Source organism: Xiphophorus couchianus, chromosome 14 (genome assembly GCF_001444195.1).
Source record: "Xiphophorus couchianus chromosome 14, X_couchianus-1.0, whole genome shotgun sequence".
Taxonomy (NCBI): Eukaryota; Metazoa; Chordata; class Actinopteri; order Cyprinodontiformes; family Poeciliidae; genus Xiphophorus; species Xiphophorus couchianus.
Window position 1 is genome coordinate 14747851 of NC_040241.1, and position 23486 is coordinate 14771336.

General features: G+C 41.1%; 1 protein-coding gene across 43 annotated transcripts in view; it reads left to right on the forward strand.

Moving 5' to 3' along the window:
• LOC114157924 (protein tyrosine phosphatase receptor type D) overlaps positions 1-23486 on the forward strand; it is a 455035-nt gene that overhangs the window by 308261 nt on the left and 123288 nt on the right. For all 43 annotated transcript variants that reach the window (XM_028039112.1, XM_028039111.1, XM_028039110.1 and 40 more), the window contains one exon: positions 20181-20375. In XM_028039112.1, coding sequence (XP_027894913.1) covers positions 20264-20375 — 112 coding nt within the window. In that variant the 5' untranslated portion in view covers positions 20181-20263. The remainder of the gene's footprint in view (positions 1-20180; positions 20376-23486) is intronic.

Sequence of the window (23486 nt, forward strand, 5' to 3'; positions counted from 1 at the left end):
ACAGAGGTGAGACAGGACAGCTGATGCAAAATGGATTGATATGGCTCTCTTCAAGGGGAGGGTGGTAGTTTCCAGGGCACCCCGACTCGAATTCCTGCTGTTTTAGGCTTTAGACCAGGCAGACGAGGCCGAATCCCGTTACCTAGCGTTGATCCTAACTCTGCTTGAGGGTCGCCTTTGACTTTACAAAATCAGACACCTCTTCAAGAAACTGACAGGCAGCAGCTGTTGACGATTCCTTTTAGGGAAACAAGACGACATGTATCTAGTCTGCTATGCAAATGATATTACAAGTTATGTTCTAGCATGATGGACCACACAAAATGCTTTTACATCATAAACTTCTCTCAACCATGCATGCCTATCTTTTCCCACACTTTGATAAACATCCATACACTGCTTTGTAGATCTGTTGACAACTGCGCAATGGCACTCTGACACATTACACAGGACAACCTGGAGTCAAACTGACGACCTCCTAACAGGCAACAAGATTTTTTTGTTGTTGTTTTCAGGGAGACTACCCAAGACACCAAATATAACAGATCTAGTGCAAGTTTCTCTGGGTGCTCATGAAAAGAATTACACTAGCAGTATAGCAGAAAATTATATCTGTTTTAGACACAATCCAGCAAGCGTGCATTGTCTTAAACACTGAAAATCAACCTCTCTTTGTATTTACTGCTGCTTTTTGCTTTCTTGTAAGCCAGGGGAAAGTATAGTAATGTTTATTCTACAGTACACAGCAATAAGTGGAGGACAGCTAATCAGTGCTTCTTTAAACAGCCAAATTTGTCCTTTTTTGTAAGCAAGAGAAATGACAAAAATAGCCTTTTTCTGCCAACTGACCAGCAGTAAACAGGTGGGGGAGGGGCAGCACAGCATCACTGTATGCTTTCACCGGCAGAGAAAACTGTAATTAAGTAATCCTGACACTTTTTCTGGCATGTCATCAACTGGACCTTATGCTCCAGTGCTACAGGAATACTTCTTTGTGATATTTAAATTTTTTCAATTCTTGAAATATCTTGATTTCAGGCCATCCCTGATATAGACTTGACCCCTTTATATGGGGAATGGTGAAACAAGAACCTTTCAAAGTCACAATCCAGCAGGCATTCATTGTTTTAAACCCTTGAAAATTGTCCTTTTTCTATCCTGAGTAATATATATGTATATATATATATATATATATTTTTTTTTTTTTTTCTCCAACCACCCCACAAACCCTTGCCGCCTCTCAGTCTGTTGAGGGCTGTTTTACTAGTGGGCCAGTGGTGCAAATGGACGCTGGGGAACCTGAGTGTAAAATTATATTTCAAGCCGTATAACCAGACCTCCGCTGTGCCATTTTAATGACATTATTTCATTAAGTTTGCATGGATAGTTTTCCATCCTTTACAGCTACTCCTCTACCCCCACCCCTTTTTGCTTCATAGCTAACCACACTGGAAACTGAAAAGACATCGGCATGGAGTAGAAAGGGACTTATTTCTCATATTTATGAGAAATAAGTGTCACAGTGATTAAGTTTACTTGGACCCAGCTCTGCAGACTGCAAAAGAAATTATATAAAACATTTTTTAAAAATCTCAGTATTTCCTTAAAAATCTGCTTTTAATTTTGCTGCCAACCTTCTTCACTTTGATTCTGGATTATTTTAATTACAGTTTTAAAATCTTTTTGACAATTTGTTCCCAAGTCAGCAGTCACGGCAGATATTTCCAGCAACATTCATGCTCAGAGCTAATATGCTTCATTACTAGAAGTTGGAGACCAATGTAGCTCAGCGGCCCTAGACAAGTAATTAGAGTTCACACTGAGGCCTGTCTCTAAAATACAGTCATTATCCCAGCAAACATACAACCTTTCCAGGTCACATCACTTTGTCTGCCACTGTAAAAATAGTTTATTTCTGCATCGTGCCACCATTATGGCAGCCCCAATCTACTCGCCAGCATTTTATGGGGCACAGAGCGACCAGGGGGATGAAGGGCGGGAGGGGGCAACTGAGAGATTTAATAAAAGTGTGGTAAAACAATCGGCTCGGCTCGAGTGGGATCATTTCTGTCTGGGTTTTGTGCCTGAATATGGCAGTGTTCTCTTCACTGGCGTCCAGGTTGCAGGCAACGAGTTGTTTTTCATCCCAGTTAAACAAAGGGCTCATGAGTGGAAACCCCAGGAGAAGGCATGAATTTCTTTACAGCCCCCTTCAGGGCTAATCAGCCACCTCGCAATGAAACTCTAGTGTTTATGTTGTCCCTTTTCACACAGTGGTGTCAGTGGAAGGCTGTTTACAAGCTCGAGAGGTCTTGGTGGGAATGAAACTTGTCTCGTCTCGATGATTACTGGAAGAAAACAAGGCCTTAATCTGAGAGGACAAACATCAGCTCCACAATATTTTTTGATAACTTTAGTAGCCTGAACTAAAAAAAAAAAAAAAAAAAAAGAGAGAGAAGTAGTTGGGAAAACGTCTCAAAGTAGGGGGAAAAATGTAATTTACCTGACATTACTTGCCTAATAACTCCACACAACTCTCCATCCATTCAACAACCATCTGTCTGTCATTCATCTGTTGATGTGCTATTTATTTATTGGTCCAGGCAACCCTCTTATCTAAGTGTTGACTCATCCATCTTCATTCCTTCCACCCTTTGCTTTATTAATTGGCTAAAGATAACTGAACAAGGAACCCTCAAAGAAAGAAAAAAATATTTCTTTACAATTGATCAGATTTTTCTGAAAAGTAAAATCATATCAATTTTTTATTTAATTTAGCTTTTTTTCCCCCTGCAGAACTCCAAACTCAGCAGTATTTTTGCACTATTTTGCTGTAAGCAGCACAGTATAATTTTCAGTATAAAATACTATCTGCTTTATTTTTAAAGTGCCACGGGTTATAATAACGGTAGCCATGAAATAAGATGTGAGGACACTTTGAAGTTGAATCGGTATGTTACTGCGGGTCATAAAAATACATAATCTTTCAACGTTTTGGTGACTTGGTTCATCTTCACCATTTTCTTCAGCCCGTTTGACTTGCATGTGTCGACATATAGGAGGAACCTCCTTAGACATTCACACACGCATCCAAAAGATGTACTCTCTAAGTCAATATTCATATTCAAACAGACCACGAGGGGGAACATGAAGAAAATGACAATTGCATTTACACAACTGGCACTGGTGCCGATTCAACATTTAATTAAGTCAGCTTTTGACGTTTGACCCCTTCTTAGGGCAATGTTTGCTGTGAGGGCATTATATCACTGTTTGGACTGTCTGTCTGAAGTCATCCCAAAGACACAAGTCAGCGTTTGATGGAAGGAATATGCTGCATAAGCTCCTGGTGGTGAATCTGCTCTTGTTCCCATTGTGTGTTTCCTTTTTTGTCTCTCTTCTACAAGTCTGCCATTGTCTTCTCAGCCCACTAGTGTTTAATGCATGCTGCTCATTAGGCTAGACAATGGCTACTTATGATGAAATGCCATTCAGGGCAATATGTCAGCAAACCCCTGGGATGAAAGATGGGAGAGTGGCAGCAGGAAGCCATGTGCTTAGAAATTAATATATGGCCAGAGGGCGGCAGCCAAAAGGAAAGCCAACTGAATGTGAAAGACACAATGGACAGAGTCCAAGGAAAATTTTACAACTACAGAGGAAGATTTAAAGCTACTGTGATTTGCAGAAATAGTCACATCCATTGTACTTAATCAAATTTTGCCATATTTTGTCAGGATAGCTATTAATTGTTCATTTCACAAATGTGGCATTTCAGAAATAATGGCTAGAAGAAAGTAATTTATGAAAGAAATCCATAGAAATTACCCTTTAAAAACCATGTAGGAAATACAGTAAACTACAACTCATTATTACACTATACCCTAATCTGTCTTTTTAGCGAAGCATGGGAGGGAAATCCTGGAAGAAATCTGGTAAGAGGCAGCAAAAGACTTGACACTGGTCAGGCAGAACAATGACCCTAAACACACCACAAAGGACAGTGTGGACTGGTTTAGACTGGTTTAGACACTCGTGTTTTAATATTTCACAAACATCCTGGACAAAGTCCAACTGAAAATCTGTGAAAAATATGTGCATCTCATCACTCAAAAAAACTTACAAAAACAAAAAAACAGGCCTTTAACATTGATCATGAGTCCAGTGGGTTGAAGTGTCCTTTCCCTGCTTGCTGTTCAAAACTAGCAGAACAAGCAGAGCCCCTCTTCCATTAGAAGCCCCAGCCACACTGGTGCAGCCCCGTCCAACGTCCCCTCGCTCCACCTTCCCCTTACATCACCGTGTCTGGAGGCAGGAGGAGGGGAGGGCCGCAAGATTAATGACGGTGCTAACCACGTATTTATCATCCGACTGGAGAGTAATGCGACACCTTTCTAATCTGAATATATTTCATTGGGCTGTTATGGCACCCAGCCCTGGGCCCCGTGTGCGTGTGTTTCTGAGTGACTGGACGTGAATTTGAATGTTAATCGTATCTTCATGGACTCGTGCGTATGAAAAAGTGTGCTCTTGTAAATAGGCACGAGATACCCAGCCATCCGCCATAAATGCTGTCTGTTGTGGTCCAAACAGGCCTGTGGTAATTAGATAAAGACGAAGCTCCTCCTTTTAGCACTTTGGGGCCAGGCTCCAGCTTCAGATGCTCTCCTCTGATTCTAAGCTGCCTTATCGGGGGATCACATCCTTCTCTATCCTCATCTCCTTCCGATTCTACTGCTACTTATTTTTTGGCACTCAGCAGAAATCAAGATGGATGTGTACCAACAGAGATGGGGAGATAGGGACTGCACAAGGCACAGATTGGACCTGATACGGCTCACATTGGGAACCTCCATTAGATTCAACACTCTGCTACCAGGACCAGAGAGGTGTAGGTTGGACAATAATCTGCAGTGGGAGTTGTCACATTGCGAACACACACTCTTAAGTGGGAAATTGGTACGCAGTTTGGCAAAGGAACAAGACCTAAGGCTCAAAATTATGTCATACCCTGCCTTTTAAAAGAGATTTCCCATGTTTATTGTTCTAAACTTGTTAAGTTAGGCACCACGTGATTATTTATATAAGTCGGACTGAAAAGAGATCACAATTAACTGGTACATTGGGGAAGAGAACTCAAGAGATGCAAACATGTCTGCTCATCTTCCCCTTCTCTCTTCTACAAGTTTCTTGGCCATTTACTGTAAAAAAAAAAACAAACGAACAAAAAAAAACAAAAAACGGCTAAAAGAGCCAAGAAATCTAAAACAAAAAGCAATACTATGGGGCGACTGTGGCTGTATGGTAGAGAAGTCGTCTTGTGATCAGAAGGTTGTAGGTTTGATTCCAGCCACATGTTGTTGTGCCTCTGGGCAAGGCACTTAACCCCAAATTGCCTACCGATCTGCGTATCGGTGAATGTGACTCTAGTGTAAAGTGCTTTGAGTGGTCAAAATGACTGGAAAAGCGCTATATAAGTTCAGACCATTTACTACCTTAACTTAGTAGAGCCACTCGCACTCAAAGCACTTGGCCTGATCTTCATCAGTGCAGATGTATCTGTTGCACAGGGTAGCATGAGGTCAAGTCATGTTAAGGCCACTTTTATTGCATTAGCATTGGATTTTCTTAAATTTTGTAGCAGTGATACATGCGCATGGGTCAAACTATCATTACTTAGTTGTAAAATTTTAGCAAAGGCAATTGTTGACACATTAAAAATATTGTAAGCAGCCTGGTCTAGTTGATGATTAAATTGTTTAATTTACAAGGTCGGATTTAGAGAAAGGCAATGGAGCAACCATTGTGTTTTAGTTATTTATAGTAGTGATTTGAGTAACTGTAAAAATATTAAAAAAGGACAAATATCCGATTAAGATTACCCATATGTGTGCAAACATTTTACTCTGCATTCGCACCAAGTACAAGGTCATAAAAAGAGTTGTTGCTTAAAGAGAGCCTACATGTTTGCACCTGTTGGATTCTGTACTTGAAATTAAATGTCTTGCTTTTTCTCGTGCTCTCTGTTAATCAGCCATTTGTGTAAATATTTGCAGAGTTCATTGTAAGGCAGCAAAGCCAGACAGGAAAATCACTCAAGGATCTTTCTTTCAACAGATGGATTTAAATGAGACTTTCCAGAAATTAACCTTCCACTGACACGAGTTTACATTAAAGCAATCACGACAGGTCAAAGCAGCGCTTTATACTAACGTAAATGAAAGACTACTCAAAGCCAAATTTAATATTTAACATGCTGACAGCAGCGGCAGAACTCCTCCACTATTTGCTCACATGTATTAGTTTCTTAGAAACACATGTGAAATAAAACACTGTATTTATGTTTCCTGGATGGTGTACAAACACATTGTGTTCAACTCATCAGCAGACAGTTTTGATGCTGCAGAAGCACAAGCAGTGTAATGTCATTACAGCCCTGAGCGTCTTTGGCCAGACTTCAACACATACGAATCCCAAAGGTGGTGATGGGGAGTGTGGGGTGCAGTTTATCTGTTGCAGTCGAGCAGCTGGTGTCTGCCCCCCCCCCAAGGCTCCAACAGCCCCGGGCTTTCATTGCCACTTCAGATGCGAGTCGTTTAGCGAACAAGTCAATCATGCGAGAGGCAACTGTTCGCAACTAGCCAGCGTCCCCGCTGACCCCCTGATATAGCAACTGTGTGTGTTGAGTGGGGCAAGCAGGAATCGTGGCATGACAGGTCATGGAAGAGTCGGGTCAAATTCGTCATCAGCAAAATATTTGGGTCAAGAACTTTCCTCGGTTGGTTGCGTTGGCTGAAACTGTTTCTGATAACACAGGATCAGGGGAACCCAGTCAGCAGCCCAGTTCAGCCTAGGACCAGTGCAGAGTTCTGGACTCCAGCAATTGGCTATATATTTATAGTTATAGATTTACTGAGCCCAACCAAATAAGGACCCAGTTATGTTGAGGGACTGCAAAAGAATGTGTTGCAACCAATAAAAAATGCACTAGTGTTGATCTCTGCCAGGTTGTTTTTATGGTCTTAAAGGGAGGTATTATGTATTTTCCAGCCACTTAGTGCCCTTTTATAGCACAATCAAGAAACTATGCTTTCTTAATGCGTTGTAAAGTGCTATACATATAAATAACTTGGAAGAATGATAAAAAAAACTATCCTTGGTCTCTTTAAGAGACTTCAGCATGTCATCCCATCAATGTTCTTCCATGGTGCTGTTTACAACTGTTCTCAGAAGTGTTGGACTGGGAAGTAGTTTGTATGATAAGTTCAGTATGTTTACTAATGAAGATCAGCACATGTCAGTCTTAACTGAATGGCATGTCCTCCAGTTTTCTGGTTTTGAAGAGTAATTTAGGGAAATGGGCCTCAATATTTTTTATTGGAACATTATGCTATTTAAAGGATTTTGAAACTTTTTACCATGAGACTGCTTTGCATTCTGGGAAAAAAAAAACTTCAGGCAGTTACCATTTACTTGATTTGTTTTGTCCTTCATTTTGTATGTTGCTCAATTAAATAAACTTTCAAGCCAAACAAAAATCTCCACAAATCCCCACAATGCAATTTGAACCCCTCTCTTACACCCACTTTTAATTGGAGCTACTGAAGGTTGAACACCTCATCTCTACTCATAGTCATGAGTAAACATGGGAAAGTTCCCCTTGTTTACTCATGACTATCAGTTTCTAAATGTCTGCTGGATTTACTTGCACAAACGCGTGCCGGGGCTAAATGCAATGTAAAGAGAAAACAAGCGAAGGACCTTGCTGCTAGCAAGGTAGCCCTTGAATTCAAGGTGACAGTCCGTTGTGGATCCAAAACGCAGACACAAGCATATAGGTTCCAGCATCCTTGTGTCATCCCCAACCCGCAAGCATGCACTGACAAGTACGTCTCTCTCCCCTTTTCTCTGGCAAAAAAAATAAAAAATCTCTGCCAGTCTCTTAATGAAATGCTCAATTAGGGTCTTTAAATAGGTAATTATTCAGTACCTAATCCCTCAGCTCCTGGGCCCCTATCTCATTTAGATGACACTAACGTGGGAGGGGCAGGCGCTTGGGCCGTAGCTTCTGTCATCAAAGCCCCTTGTGGTGGCACAGGCAGCCCTGTTAATGATAAGGCACATCCAGGCAGTCAGTCAGCGGCTCCCGGTGAGGCCCGCTGACAGCACGGGAGATGGCAATGTCAGGCTTGACAGTGTCTTAATCATGTTTGTGAGTGTTCGGGGGCGGATTGCACGAGGTGGGACGAGATTATACGGAGGCTTCTGAGAGAGAGTCAGACGAAGGGTGGGGAAAGCTCCCTATTTATGGCATGTGCGAGTTCATGTACATCTTTTTTTCCGCAATTACCACGCTCGTTTTACATAGAAAACCGACACAGAGACAGAAAAATCACTCCTAAATGTCAAACTGAGTATGCTGCTTGATGCCGGGCGTGGACACGGCAGTCCTGATTTCTGTATTCTGACATTTGTCTGAAGGTGGCATTTGATTTGAATTTCAATCTTCAAGCTGTGGCTCCAGAGCTGGATTATTTATTCATTTTTCACCAGCATAATAAAACGTCTTGTTCATGGAGTTACGATATACCATTCACTGTCAGAGGACCATGCTTGTTTGGCTGCTAATGTTGCGGCGGCAAGCATTAGTCTTGGTGGAATGATAAAGGGGAGAATTGTTGTGTTTGCCTTGCGGGTGAACCATTGCTTTACCCTCCACAGAGTTGCACAAACAATCCCCCTCCCCATACCGCCTATTTTTCTGAGAACAATAGGTTTTTTGAGCTGCAACACCTTTCAAGGACGTCCAAGGCCTAATGGAAGTTTAGCTTTTCAAATCTAATAATCCCAGCACCAACATCAAAGTGCTCTGCAAACTTCAGTAAGGATCCTTTAAATATTAAAACATCTCTCAGTCCGGGTCCTCTGCTAGCCTTATCAGGAAATAGATGGAGGAGCAGAAACAACACAATTTCATCTCTGTGGATTCAGCAAAAACATATCTGTGATCATATTATTTTCTCGCATTGTCCTCCGCCGGTGACACTGATAAATTTTCATACAAAAAGCTTTGGCAAGCCGTTAGTTTGTTTTAGTTGTTGACTCAGCGTCGTTAAAATACAGAATCAATACAGGTGACTTAGTAAATAAGAATATTATTAAAAAGTTAATTTATTTCAGTAATTCATTTCAAAAAGTAAACCTCATTTTATATTGTCATTGTTGTATTCAATGCATTTATTTATTTTCATTTATTTGGATTTATTATGAATTTAGAGGAGAAAAAATCTTTAGAAAATTTGTGTTATAAAAGGCCAGTTCAATAAAGTATTTTTAAGACATAAATGTTCTACTATGGACAACACAATCATGAGGACTTCTGATTTGCCCATCAGACACCCTCCATGAGGAGGAGTGCTGTATCCAAATGTGTTAATAGTAACTTGAGTGAAAAATAAAACTGCTAGAACCCAACAATTCAAATGGACTGAATGACCTGTTAAGGCAACCGAGGCTTCCTTAACAGCGCAGTAGCACCACAGGCTGATGGCATTCATTGCATGTCACATTGATGCAGTAATTCATGCATACCTAACAATTGTGCCATACAATACACCAACATGCTGTTCAGGAGGCAGATATGTATGACATAAAAATACTCCTGCTGGAGTCTTTGCTTTACTTGTCCCAAACCATTTAATGATAGTTGTCACATTCCTCTGAACAGTGTTCTTTTAAGCCACATTGTTTTCCTTTCAATAAGTTGTCCATGAATACTTTTGTATACAGTATGCTGTTTCATAAGAAGAATTCTTTTTAATTGGTTTTGTGTGTCAAAATGTCTAGGAAAGTTGATTTCAGGACTTTCTTATACATATTAAACCCATATTATCAGCACAAATAAACACTTGACATTTATCACTTTGAAGGAAATTACCCTACATATCAGTTTCACTGTTTAAATTAAATTACTGGAACAAATGAACTACTCATCAACATTACATTTCATCGTCATTCTACATAGAGGAAGGAACTTGATCTTGTATACTTACCAAGTCATATGTATGGTCACAGGGGAAGCTGGAGTCCACCCCAACAGTGAACAGGGAGGAGACCCAAAGTACACGACACAAATGAAGCGCATAACTATCCATGCCTTCCCAAGGCCAATTCAGAATCACAATTTAACCTAACATCTGCATTAACGGCTAGAGAAGCCTCATGAAAACTCAGGGAAAAACAGGACATCTGCACAAAGGAAAGGCCAAAGTCAAGATTCAACCAGCAACCTTCCTTCTTTCTGTGAGGCATCGCTGTAAACCATGGTGGGGCTTTCAAGGAAAAAAAACAAGGCGTAACATTTAGGTCTGGGAAAGTTGAGTCAAATTTGCATTCAGATAATTGAAGATAAGCAGCATTTTAATTAATATAATGCCCTATGAGTGTTGCATGTAAGCCCCGGGCGCCCGTTTACATCCTTCATGTAAGCCTAAGTAGACGATTTCCATACCAAATGCTTTGGCGTGTGTACAAAAGGCTCTAAATGTCAGTAACAAACAATGCACCTCAGTGTCCAATTGTTTCAGCAGAGATAAGGAGGCATATTCTTGCTGACTTGTGTCATATGTTTTGGGGGTGAAGGGTGCAAATCCCTGTGCTGCATTTTTTCAGTTATTCTCAGCAGAGCTCTGTTGCCATGTGCTGTGCCATGTCGGCAAGTGGCAGAGAGGAATGTTGTTTTGTCTGTTCGGGGGCCCTCTGTACTTTCCATAAAGCGATGTGAGCTCCGGCTAGGAACAACCTCCCTCTCGCCCTCCTTCCTCTCTCTAATGTTCCTCTGCCTCACGGAAGTGAGATTATTCATCCTCCCACAGACCGTTGGTGTGCTTGGGGTAGATGTCAAAGTGCCAGCAGCATGTGGCGTAAAAGGCTATGCGTGCTTGTGCTCCGGCTGTATGCGTCTATCCGTGCAAATGAATGCCCGAGTCCATGTTTCTTAGCGTGTCTGTGTAGGAGTCGTGCATTTTTATTTTAAAGCGGCATGTATTTCTTCGTATGTGACCCTGATCCTCAGCGTGAGATTTTAAAGATAGAAGGAATTTGGTTTAATGTAAAAGTTTTACTCATTCGTTGTCATTATTCCTCGCTAAATTATTCACAACCCTTGAAAGCTTTCATATTTTCCCACAATGACAAGTTCCTTTGTATTTTACTGGAGTTTTATCTGCTAGACAAGCACAAAATTGTGCATACTTGGAAGATTAAGGAAATTTCCCTTAATTCTCGGACTTGGATTAAATGCGATGGAACAAAACCAAGTCACAAAATCTGGCCTTTGACTAGGTCTTTGACTTAAACCATCCAATTGATTCACAAGGTATTTTTAGTGCCTCTGTTGCTGTCGATAGGCGAACCTCTAGCTTCTCAGACACCACTATGTTTTATTGTTGGGATGCTGGGTCCACAATGTTAGACTTTCTATTTCACGCAGTGTCATGTGACAAAATATGAACAAAAATTCAATACATGCACAAGAAGCAGCAGCTTTTCCTCGTCTTTTCCCCCTTTATTCCTCTTGCATTCCCCTCCGTTGGAAGTTGCAGGTACAAGCGAAGTGTGAAAATGCTGGCAGTGGCTGCCACACAACAATGCATCCTCCTCCCCTCATCTGTCCACAGTTCCTCCTCCTCCCTCTTCGCTCGCCACCTCTGGCTCGTTGCACTTCTTATCCATTTTATTTCCAGCCCTCATCTCCACCCTCTTTTCCCTTCTCTCTCACCCCCCACTCCCTCTGAGCTTCATAATATGTAACATGATTTAGCCCTTCCCTGTTCATGCGGCGTAAATTTAATCCCAGCCATTCTAGGTTGGCTGCGGCTGCTGGTTTCCCCCCTTTTTTCTCATTTCTTCCCTCCTATCCCGACACACTCGCTGCTCCCCAACACAATAGACTCCTCGAGATTCAGCCTGTTTGCATGATAACACGTTCGTTCCTCACGCCAATCGCTGATTCACAAGGTCAAGCACAACCCAAGTGGCACACGCTCATCCTATAGAAGCCTCCCACGCCGTGACAAAACAAACGAAGCAGAAAAGAAAGGCGTCCCAAAAATATAAATGAATAGTTTTCAACGTCTGAGTGAGGCGGTTTTTATCTGCTGCCCATTGGAAAGGCATTAGAGGCATCCATTAGCAGCCGATGGGAAGCGTGTTTACCAGTGTCAACAAGGTCAGAGGAGGTGATCCAAACATGAAGACAGAGATAAAATAGGGCTGCTCTAAGTTCCCTCGTGTGCCCACAGATTGCCCAGTTAGCTCCATTCACCTTGCGTTGTGCTTTTGATATTGTTGGGATGCGTTTAAAGGGAGTGGCACAGGGGGATTATCAATCACCATATCAAAGGGTCAGGGTCTTGCACAGTGGGCATGATCCATCTGAATCTGGCAGCTGGCTGGCGGAGGAAGCAGCTGAGGTAGAAACATGAGGGAAAAGGAGAAAAGAGATGGCAAGATGGATCAGTCAGAGAGGAAATCCGAGGAGAGGATGTTGGAGACAAAGATTTTGTAGTCAGACTAAAGTCAAGGTCTGCGTAGGTGGGCTGAACCTACCATCCCAACAAGGCAGCCGTTTTCAAATCATGAACACACCGTCCTTGACTTGAGCTTTTCATCTAAAATATTAACTCTGCAGCGATTTCGTCTTGATATACGTAGACGCCGGTCTTTGTATATCTTCAGAAGCTCACATCAGGATGACGTTCATGTTCTCTGTGGGACGGCTGATGATTTATCTCCTGCTACACAGAATTTGAATTGTGAATTTTCTTTAAACCATATAGAATCAAAATTATACAAATGTATACATACATACAGCTCTGCTCACAGCAGATCAGTTTTACTTTCCTTCTTCCTCTTTTTCTTTATTTCCTTTCTTTCTTTTTCTCTTTTTCCTTCTTTATGTGTTTGTATCTTTCTTTGTCCTTTTCTTTATTGTATATTGCATATACTAAAAGAAAAAAAGCAAAATTTTTATATTGCATTTGTTTCCTTTTATCATTTTAGAGTTTGCCCCAGTTTATGCTACAACATGTTGTACTGACACTACAACCAGCTGAAGGAGTCAGTGTAAGGCTTTGAAATGCAGCAATGTCACGCAAGCTGTCAAGCTTGGTAGTGGCAGCATCATGTTGTGCTTCTGCTTCGCTGACTGTCGTAAAGGTGCACTGCACAAGATGGATAGAGTAACTTTTTAACTTCATCTCCGTGACAGAGCTAGACGGTTGAAAGTTTAACTTTGTGTTCCAGCTGGACAATGATTCTGAACACAAAATAAAGCTTCAGGTCTTCTGAAGCCTGCAATTTCATTCCTGTTGGAAATGTGTGGAGTAATCTGAATGAACTCCACCAAGAAAAGTGGTCAATTATCCAACCACATTTATGTTAGAACCTTACAGATTGCTACTAAAAGCGTGTTATTTCTCTCCAGCTTGCTCAGAAACATTTACCATAATGTTAGTGAAGTTATATGTATAGATTTAAGGTTATGTATAGCTTTGATCCCGTTTGGATTTTAGGTTGAGATTTTAGGTGAAATGCTATTGAAGCAGTGTTACATTTTCACCCGAAAACAGACGAGTTTAACTGTTTTTAGAAGAAAAATGATCCCAGAGGAGGTCTCAACATTATCATTGGATCAATTACAGCTTTCACACGCTGTAACAACAGAACTTAATTGTATTTCTGCCACAACATTACACATTTCAAAGGATTTCCTGATAGAAAAATGGAAACCATTTGGAAATCTGATAGTAATTTACCACATGACACATGAGCGAGATGGGACCGTGATAGCTCCCATCCTATCGTCGCAGCAGGTGCTTTTAAAGCAATTATTAGGCAGACAAATGCCACCAGACCCAATTAGCTTCCTGCTGCGTGCTTCACGTCGATGGATCCGTTCACAGCAAAGCAACATATAACCACACTAGGAAAACAGGAGCAGCATCGGGAGCATTTTTTTCGTCTGAGGCTTAAATCCTTTTCTTTCTCAAACAGAAGGTCTCACGGCGACGCCCCCGAAAGACCCTGAGAGGCCTGCTTCAGGGAGGTCAGGGGAGGCAATGGGGGGCAAGAGGTTGGTAGGGGAGTTGAGTAAATAAGTCAGCACAGCAAATAAACTCCTCTGATGTGCGGTTGTCAGGGTCTTTCATGTGTGGAGGATACACTGGAGGGCATAGCTTAGCCTAGCTTTAGGGATGTTATTACACATGCCGGCTGATCAAGAGCGATGTGTGAGAAACGGCCTTGTCACTCCGTCTTAAATCACATCAACGCGGGCGGAGGAAGAAATGAAAATACAGGAAAAATCTACAACAGAACAGCAGGGAGCAAAGGAATGAAGCTCATAAAGGAAAGAAAATAAAAGTTGACACAGTGCTTAGGGAAAAAAAAGACCAGATACAGTTTTAAAATAGCTCTGTCACCAGAAAAAAAAAAAACACTAATGAAATAAAAATGAATATTAAAGGTATTAAAAGGTTTTAAGTGAGCGTAGATCTCTGAAGGTTTGCTCTGCTTTCAGTTTTTTGAGATGGGGTTCTGTGAAACTACTAGATTTCAGTGTCATATGTGTAGTAAAATAGCAGTTTAAGCAAAGCCAGTTTGGAGAAATGTGTATGATACAGACAGTTTGTAACAACTCTCTGTGTGCAGGAACAAGTAAGGGAGGGGCGGTAATGTATCACTCTGTGATCTATACAGTGAGCGAAAACCCTGGTCACTCCGGAATTTTCTCTGGCTTCTCTTCAGGAAGGACGTGAAACCGTGGAAACAATATGATGGAAAATGTTTGGCAAAAATCACTTATTGCATATGACGTTTCAAGAAAAAAGGGAAATCAGAGTGTGGAATGTAATTATTGCATTCTTTAACTTCTGAAGTCTGTAGGAAATGAAAAAAAGTCCAGCCTCACAAAAGTGATTTTGCTGTGCCTGCCTGGGCGTGATACTGATTATAACGCAGTGCAGCGCCGCTCTCTTTCTGTTTCCTTTTATTTGTGTCTTTTCTCTCCTTGCTTCTGTTTGGGCTAATTACAGAGGATTTGGCCTTAATAGATTTGATGGCGTTTTTGCTGCTTTTTAGATTGTGCGTTAGGACAACATGCGCAACTCTGTTTCCTTTAAGATCGATTTGGTCTGTGCCTATGAGTCTAAAACAGAAAAAAAAACACCCCATTTATGAATCGCTTTTAGCTACACTGAGTAGAGTTTCTCAGCTCGGACAAAGGAGCAGTATAAAGTTGTACTGCTGAAAATGTAATGTGTGACATCACTGCTGGAGCGTTTTAATTGCTTGGCTTTATTTCAGGTCCTCTCTACTACTACTGGATGTGAGCAAACATAGAAATGTATAATAGCTGCAAAGTTGAAGTTATAAACTCACGGCTTCGGAGCCCTCATAACTATTCACCCTGCGTTTATCCCCATAATAAGTTTATTGCTGTATGGCTGCAATATGAGATAAATATAACTGATTCTTTTGTTCTTTTTCTTACTCTCTCTGTAATATTGCTCGTCTAAAAAAGAGCAGAATACCAAAACAGCACACTGAAATTAGAACGGCGGCCAGCCTTTATGTGGAATATAAACACGCCATCCTCATTCTTTTTCACATTTCTGATAAGAATCACCGGGAAGGAGAGAGTAGACAGTTCAACAGCTTCTTTCTTTTTCTCCCCCCTACCTCCTCTTTTTCTAATTAACATGGTGCATGTTGTCAGGCTTTGTTTAATAATGCATGATTGCTATCAGCACCGAAATCCTTTGACTGCGGCACTAGTGAATGGGAACACAACAATACCACCAGGGGCTCAGGAAGAAAGACGAGATTGTTTATTTTTCTTTTCCTTTTTTCTAATGTAATAAATCTTCAATGGAAAGCGTCAGAGTCACCGAGTATATGAATGTGAACGTGTTGCATCCAATGTTCAGCGGTGAAAAACTGAAGCAACCTCAGTAGGACTTGTACCCCGAAAAAAAGTTTCTAATTCTGAGCCAGAGCCAGAGTCAAAGCACCGACTCTGAACGAGGACCATCATGGCCCTTTCATAAGGTCCTGGGAATACGCTCATGGAAACCAACTACTAATTAAACTCCTACTAATGCCACTCCATATCCTTATCTTCAATGTTACTTATCATGTTACAAACAAAATCTTCAGCATATCTTATTTGGATTTTATATGACCAATGAACTGGAAGGAACTACAAAGACTGTACCAGAAAACTAATGTCATTATCAATTGCCATTGTTAATAAAGTTGGGTCTACTACTATATTTTAATACTTTATTTTCATTTTGACTTCACTTAATGTATGAATAAATAAATAAACCACGACTTTTAAAATATAACTGTTGGGTTTAGCCCTGGGCCAACGTATATTTGCTTGTAAAATCACCTGTAATGTCAGAAATGGAGTTCCAGAGGCTGTCTGATGCTCTCATAAAGCAGGCAAACGAACACAAATATGCTGAAGTTTGAAAAAGCAGAACATATTGCTCCTCTTGAGCTGTGGGTGATTTCATTGGAAGTGTTGACGTTCACTAGATACAACATGCACTTGGGGGTGTGTGTTGACCTTCATTCTCCTTTGCTTCAAAATCATCCAGGTAGTTCAGGTATCTGATCAGTATTCTCCTCCTAGACACCTCTGTTTGGAGGTTTCCTAGGCACCTGTCACAGGCCTTCCTGAAGGCTCTACACATCCCCTAGTCTAAGAAGACCTTCGTACCTTCTGGAAAGGGCTAGAAAATACCACTGGGTTGAAAGCTGTTTGTATTTCCCTCTAACCTGGTGTGGTCACTAAGCACCACATCAGGCTGAATTGCTTACTGCAGTTTTTAGCAGAGTTTATAAACACAGTTTGTGACTGGTTTTATAGGCACTGCTGGGTATTTTACAATCCACATCTGTTGTTTCTTTTTTTAAAATCCCGATTGAAACGGTGTTAGTAATTCAGAATCAGCTGTTCATAGTTGTTATTGAACTAGTTAGCAACAGTCCCGGTTCTTGATTGAAGATACCTTGGTGGAGGAATGTTTCACATGAAATAACTGAAGGAAAAAAGTCTCACTTGGACATGCTTACCCATGTGTCTTTATTTAAAAAGGTGCAAATTATGCATGATTCCGTATTTAGGCGACATTCATTTGACAAGCTGCTGGCTTTCTGGCTGGTGTCTTATCACACCTTAGCACATTATGAAGGAAAGTGCCCGAAAGCATTAACTGCAAACCAGCACCTCACAGTCCTCGCAGCTATGATTTTTGTGTGATAGTGTCTGTGGGTTGAGATTCTCCTCACATTTTCTCACATGGCACAGCCTTTTAGTTGTCTCCCTGCTTGTCACAACACGCAGATGGTTGAGGTAGCCTCCGTCAGCGAGGTGGGGTGTGCGCGCGTGGTATTGGGAGTGTGTGCTGAGTGCTGCAAATTCTAACCTAATGTCATGTTGTTCTGTAGATTCACACTTCATCAATTAAATCAAAGGCAATCACTTAGCTTTGGAGGAGCAGAGCAGTGAAACGATAACCCAAGGAGAGGGACAGCTGCAGTGTAGATGGATCGCACTGCAGCTTTGTCCGCTCGGACTGTTCAGGAGGGGGTTTTATTACTGTTGATTTGAATCCAGTTCACACAGCTGTGAAAAGTCATCCCAGTGTTTCTCAGAAGTGTTTACATAAAATGCTTTGCGTATTCACAGTTCTTTTTTTTCACATTGTAACAAAGTTTTATTGTTTTATAGGTTTTGCTTGAAAAAAACACACAGATAGTTTGACAGATATCTGCAATTTAGTAGGACCCTGAACTCATTGAACACTCCATCCAAACTGCTGTAGGGTCGCATCTCATCAGCAACAGGAAAGCCTTTGATGTTAATCAGACAGAAAAGGAGCACAAAGGAGGAGGGAAGACCTGCAGTAAAAAGGTCAAAAGGTCAGGAGTCATTCCTGCTGTACATGGGCCGCCGGCTCTACTTCTATGCCAGGGGTGTCAAGGTCCAGTCCTTTAGTGCCAGTGTCCTGTAACTTTTGGATGTGACCCAAGTCCAACACATCTGAATGAAGTGACTGAATTACCTCCTCATGCAGCCAAGTTCTACAGCATCTTGGTGTTGGCCTAACAGTTGCAGGACACTGCAGAGAACTTGAGGACTGGAGTTTGACACCTGTGCCAGATGCCGCTGCAGTACAAGACACTCCTGGAAGAAGACATGCTAAGAAACTGCAAATGACTTAAGACTGTGGTGGAGTTTAGTGTTCAAGCAGGGTATTGACGTGAAACATCATAGCTGCAACAGATCATTCTGTTGATCTAAATCAACAAAATGATTTAGATCCAGCTCAAGGTGTCGTGCAACATTTAGCTGCGTCTTTGGTCCAACACCTGAATCAAATGGTTAAACTGCCTCCTCAGCAGCCAGTTAAGTTCTACAGGGTCCTACTGATTGCCTAATTATTTGATACAAGTGTGTTTCAACTCATCTAAAAGTTACAAAACACCAGTTTGACACCTGTGGTTTAGCTCAAAGCCTTTTCGGCTCTTAGAAGAACCAAATCCAATCAAAATATGATAAATGACTACACAATGATGCAATATTTATCTTATGTAAAATTTGCAAAGTTTGTGTTTTTAATGTGGAAAACTTTGAAAACCCTCAAGGGATGTGAAAACTTTTGGAAGACGCTATAGGTATGCATAGATATTAGCGATTGTGTGCTGTTTGCAGCATGAGTGAATGCAGAGATTGCATTTTATAGATTCCCTTCGTTGTTGGCCCCTCACCACACACACGCCCGCATACAGATTCTCACTGTCCACCTTCCAGTTCTCACGCAGGTAGCCGTATCTGTCCTCCACCCAGCCCCCCTCCTCCAAACACAAACACAAATCGACTGTGACAGGTGCGCTATCTCCCAGTCATTCCGCCATTTACAGCCCACAGGAGTGAAGGAGGGAAAGCCTGAAGTGGGAGAGAGGATGATTGGTAACAGGGAAATTAGGCACTTTGTCATCATCATCATCGCGCGTGGGGATTTGGCTTCAGCCTGTTTATGTCTTCCTTTTCTACGGTGGTCAGATCTGCCGATATGCAGCCAGCCAACTCAATACCATCGCAAAACTTTTTAGGAGATCTGATGAAGGCCTCCTGGCAGTAACAACTGAAACAACACCTTCTTATAAGAACAACAGCGCAGGCGGGCTCCGCAGTTACTAACCCCCTCTCAGCCACCCCCGCGACTACAGTGTGACGCTCAGATTAGCCGGGAGCCGTGTTATGAGCTGAAGCCTACCGCAAAGCATCCATCACTGAGGATCAAGCTCAGGCTTAAGCAAATGGATGACAAGGGATAGGAGGCAGGCGGCAGCTAATACCAGTTCACTGTATCGCATTGATTTTCCCTGCCGCACAGCGCCCCGTCGATAACAGGCTGCAACATGAAAGGAAAACAGCCCGGCCACTCTGTCTTAAAGATTTTATTTGGTGTTTGTGCTGCTGCGGATGAAAGGGAAAATCTGTGTGTGTGTGTGGGGGGGAATTAGAGCTAATAAAGCGTGTTATTTAAGGGGAAATATGATGTGAAAGAAGCTACGATTTGCTTCAGAGTAACTTAATATAATTAAAAAAGCATTAATGTCTCGTTTCTGTAATTTCTGCTAAATATTTAGATTGGGGATGATTTCTCAGGCTGTTATTTATTAGCAGCCGAGTTCCCTCTGTGATCTAAATGCTCTTTAATTATGCAGCTTGTTTGATTGGCGCTCGTGACCTAAGCCGTGAAGACAAAAATCAAGTCGACTCGCCCTTTTATCTGTGGGATTTTTCCCTTCGCTTGCTCTCGCTATCTCGGTCTCTCATGCACATATGCATCCGTGTGAAGTGACTATTCCATTTAGAGAACTGTCAGAATATACCCTGTGAGCACATCAGGCTGTTCCTATCCTCTGTCAGCTCCAGCCGAGGCTGTGTGGGGGTATGTCAGAAATGTGCAGGGATAGATAAAACCCGTGGAGCCAAACAGCTTTGTTTCATTCATTCTCTCTCTCTTTCTCTCTCCCTCTTCTTTTCCCTCCCTTCTCCATCTTCATCCTCCGTCCTCCCCTTCCCTCGCCTTGTGCAGGCTGTGAATACCCTGCATCTGAGAAATCAGACCAGACTGACTCACAGGGCTCTGTGAGCCAGTGCCACTGAGGCTGCCAAAGCATGCTGGTGCCAAGCTGTCCCACCATGCACAGAGCCAGACCCACGCTGCTGCTGCTGCCACCGCTGCTGCTGCTGATCCAGGGTCTGCTCCTCCACCTCGCCGACGCTCAAAGTAAGTGGACCGTACGTTTTGACTCGTGGGATGGGGGTGGGGAGGGCTCAAAGGAGTCATCCCGCTGAGTCGGAGAAAGGTTTGGATGTTCTGTTTTCAAATGTCCTCAAACACAAAAAATGACTGAAGCACAATGTGAGCACCAAACATGTACAACTTGTTCGTAAAACTTAAAACAGACACTCTGAAGCAGTATCACAGGGAAGAAACTTTGAGATCTTCTTACGACTTCCACAGAAATATTAAATTCATGTAAGGTTTGGTTATTTGCATTGAAAGCACTCATGGCCCTTCAAACCATGGTCATGTGTCCCTTGATGATGAAAATAAAACAGACATTTTTGTACATAAGTATTCACACTTTTTCTGTTCAGGTTCATTTGAGTTTACTGATCCTCATTGAGATGCTCCTACAACTTGACTGGGGTCTATAGTTTGTAAATACGGCTAATTGGCCATGATTTGTACTGGAACAGACTGGTCTACATAAGGTTTGCCAGTGAGCAACAGAGCAGAACCAAAACAATGAAGCCAGATCAGTTATCTCTGAAACTCAGATACCAGACTGTCAAAGCACAAGGGATAGCAGCACTGGTGCTGCGGTGCCCGTTATTCTGAAATGTGGAACTACCAGAACCCTCACTGCTCTAACAAACTTAGTGCCTTTGAGATAGAGTACCCAGAGAGAAGCCACTCCTCACTACAAGACACGCCACAGTATGCTTGAATGATTTTTTTTTTTTTAAATTACCTGGAAAGACAAAATTCTCTGGTTGAATGAAGCACATAGTACCATATTTTGTGGAAAAGGCACTCTTAGTTACCTGCCTAACCCCATCCCTATAGTAAAACACGGTGGTGGCAGCATCATGCTGTAGGAATGTTTTTCTGCTGCAGGGAATGGGTGACTAGAGGGTGAGATGAGAAATACATCAGATATAGGAAAATCACAAATGAGTCACTTTGTTGAAGTCTTTAAGCATCCTTGAATTTTCAAAAAAGGAGAAAAAAATCTGCACCAAAGAAATGAACAACAAGGACACATACACCCTCATTTGTTGTTGCTTTTAGATGATTGAAAACATTTCCACTACTTCTCCATGAACAAACATTGACAGAACTGCTACATGTAATGAAAACACATTTAAACATCTTCAGGTATGGCAAATTAATTTAATTAAGTGTTTTTAAAGGTTTAAAATGGCTTTTTATGCTGATGGTGCTATACATTCCCGTAAGAAGTTTAACAATTCCTTAGCCAGGATCAGCCTGATTCTTATTGGCAGAATTGGGCATAATAGTCAGCAAATGACTTATGTATTTATGAAGAAATTCACACTATTTTCTTTTTCCTCCTGGTTTTGTGCAGACAATTTAATTGGTAAGGAAGTGAAATGGGAAATACAGATGAAAAGAAACAGAAGTACATTAAAATTCAAAGTCATTACATAGAAAAGAGTATGCAACCTACTTATTTCATCTTTTGGACTCAAAAGCTTTTTAAACAAGCAATACCTATCAGAGACAGAGTTACACTCCAAGATAAAAAGGAAATCTGACAGGGGAGTTAGTTAAATAATTGACCAAAAAAATTGGTATCATTAAAGACATGGCAGGAACAAATACCACAGTTCCTTAAAAAAAAAGCACAATATGCTTATTGTTGTTTTTTAAAAAGTAAATCTACAATAATTCCCACTACTAAAATTTTTGGTACAATTATGCTATTTATAAAAATAAGATATTTTCATATATATGTAGACTAAGCGACTGTATAGAATAAACACATGACTTGTGGCAGTTTTCAAGTTAAAGGTACTTATTGTGCAGAATATTACACCTTTTTGGTATTCAACTTCATATAGAGCAACACTACAAGCAACAGTGAAATTGTTACTTGAATGACTCAATTTGAAAAAAATCCCTGAGGCAAAATCTCCCCAATGCTTCATTTATGTCCTCTACAGTTACTGCATCCGTTTTACACACTCGTGTTTTACAGGAACAGTAATTGCAGTTGTGCAACGTCCTTCTGTTTACATTACATGTGAAGGAGAGAGACAAGGTTGGTGATGAGAGGCACATTTTAGAAAAAGATCACAAATGTCAAAGGTCTGGGATCACAACAAATAAAACAGAGGCAAATGTACCCTGTACTGAATTAGCATTGTATCTCTGGAGCAAGAGGTTGATGCATTGTCCTGACTAATCAAGGACAAACTGGATTATACACAGAAAATTATAAACATCAAGTGATGAAATGAAATATCCTGTAACAGACAGGGATCTTTCAACCATCTTAAGTTAGACTCCATATTTGAGAGAGAGCTAAGTTCTGCTGGTGAGTTCTTATAAAGAAATTTCAACTGGGTAGACTTTCATATCTCAAGCTCTGAATACCTGATGTTAAAAGAGAAATTAACGTTTTGGGACATTTGGTGAAAATTCAGGCACTCATTTGATGCATTGTTTCATAAAACATTGAGTAGCTGTGGCCCTAAGAGTAAGCAAAATAGTTAAGTGATGAGTTAAAAAGAACATCATTTAAAAAGTGATTGGTGGCCCTCTTTTTGTTTCTGCACCCTGATTGTCCATGTCTTTTAACACAAGAAGACAGACATTATTACTCTGTGCACATAAAACACATAAAACTCTGGTTTGTAGAGGGCTTTCTGTGGCAACGCCTTGAAAGGACTTTAAACCACGAGGGTAAGACAAAACAGCTGAAATAATTTTCAACCCATTTCTATAACTAGCACATCCCTATTATGAAATTAATATTTTAAGTACTGACATTTCAAAAAGCATTTTATTTACAGGATGGTAAATAGTATTATTGGAAATTGGAATTTTTTTACATATATAAATTTCATATCATCCTTGGTCTAGCTTACACTTTATGCCTTGTAGTTCTTATTAAATGTGCTTTAAACAACAACAATAACAAAAAACATTAATATTTCCCACTGACCAAACTGCTCATCTCACTGAAGCTCAAAATATGTTTCTGTCCTTATTTTCTAATACCCCCATTTATTTTTTCTTCGTCATTTTTGTTCGGCCTGTGCCAAGAATATCACAATGAGAAATCTTCTGAATTGAGTTACTCGA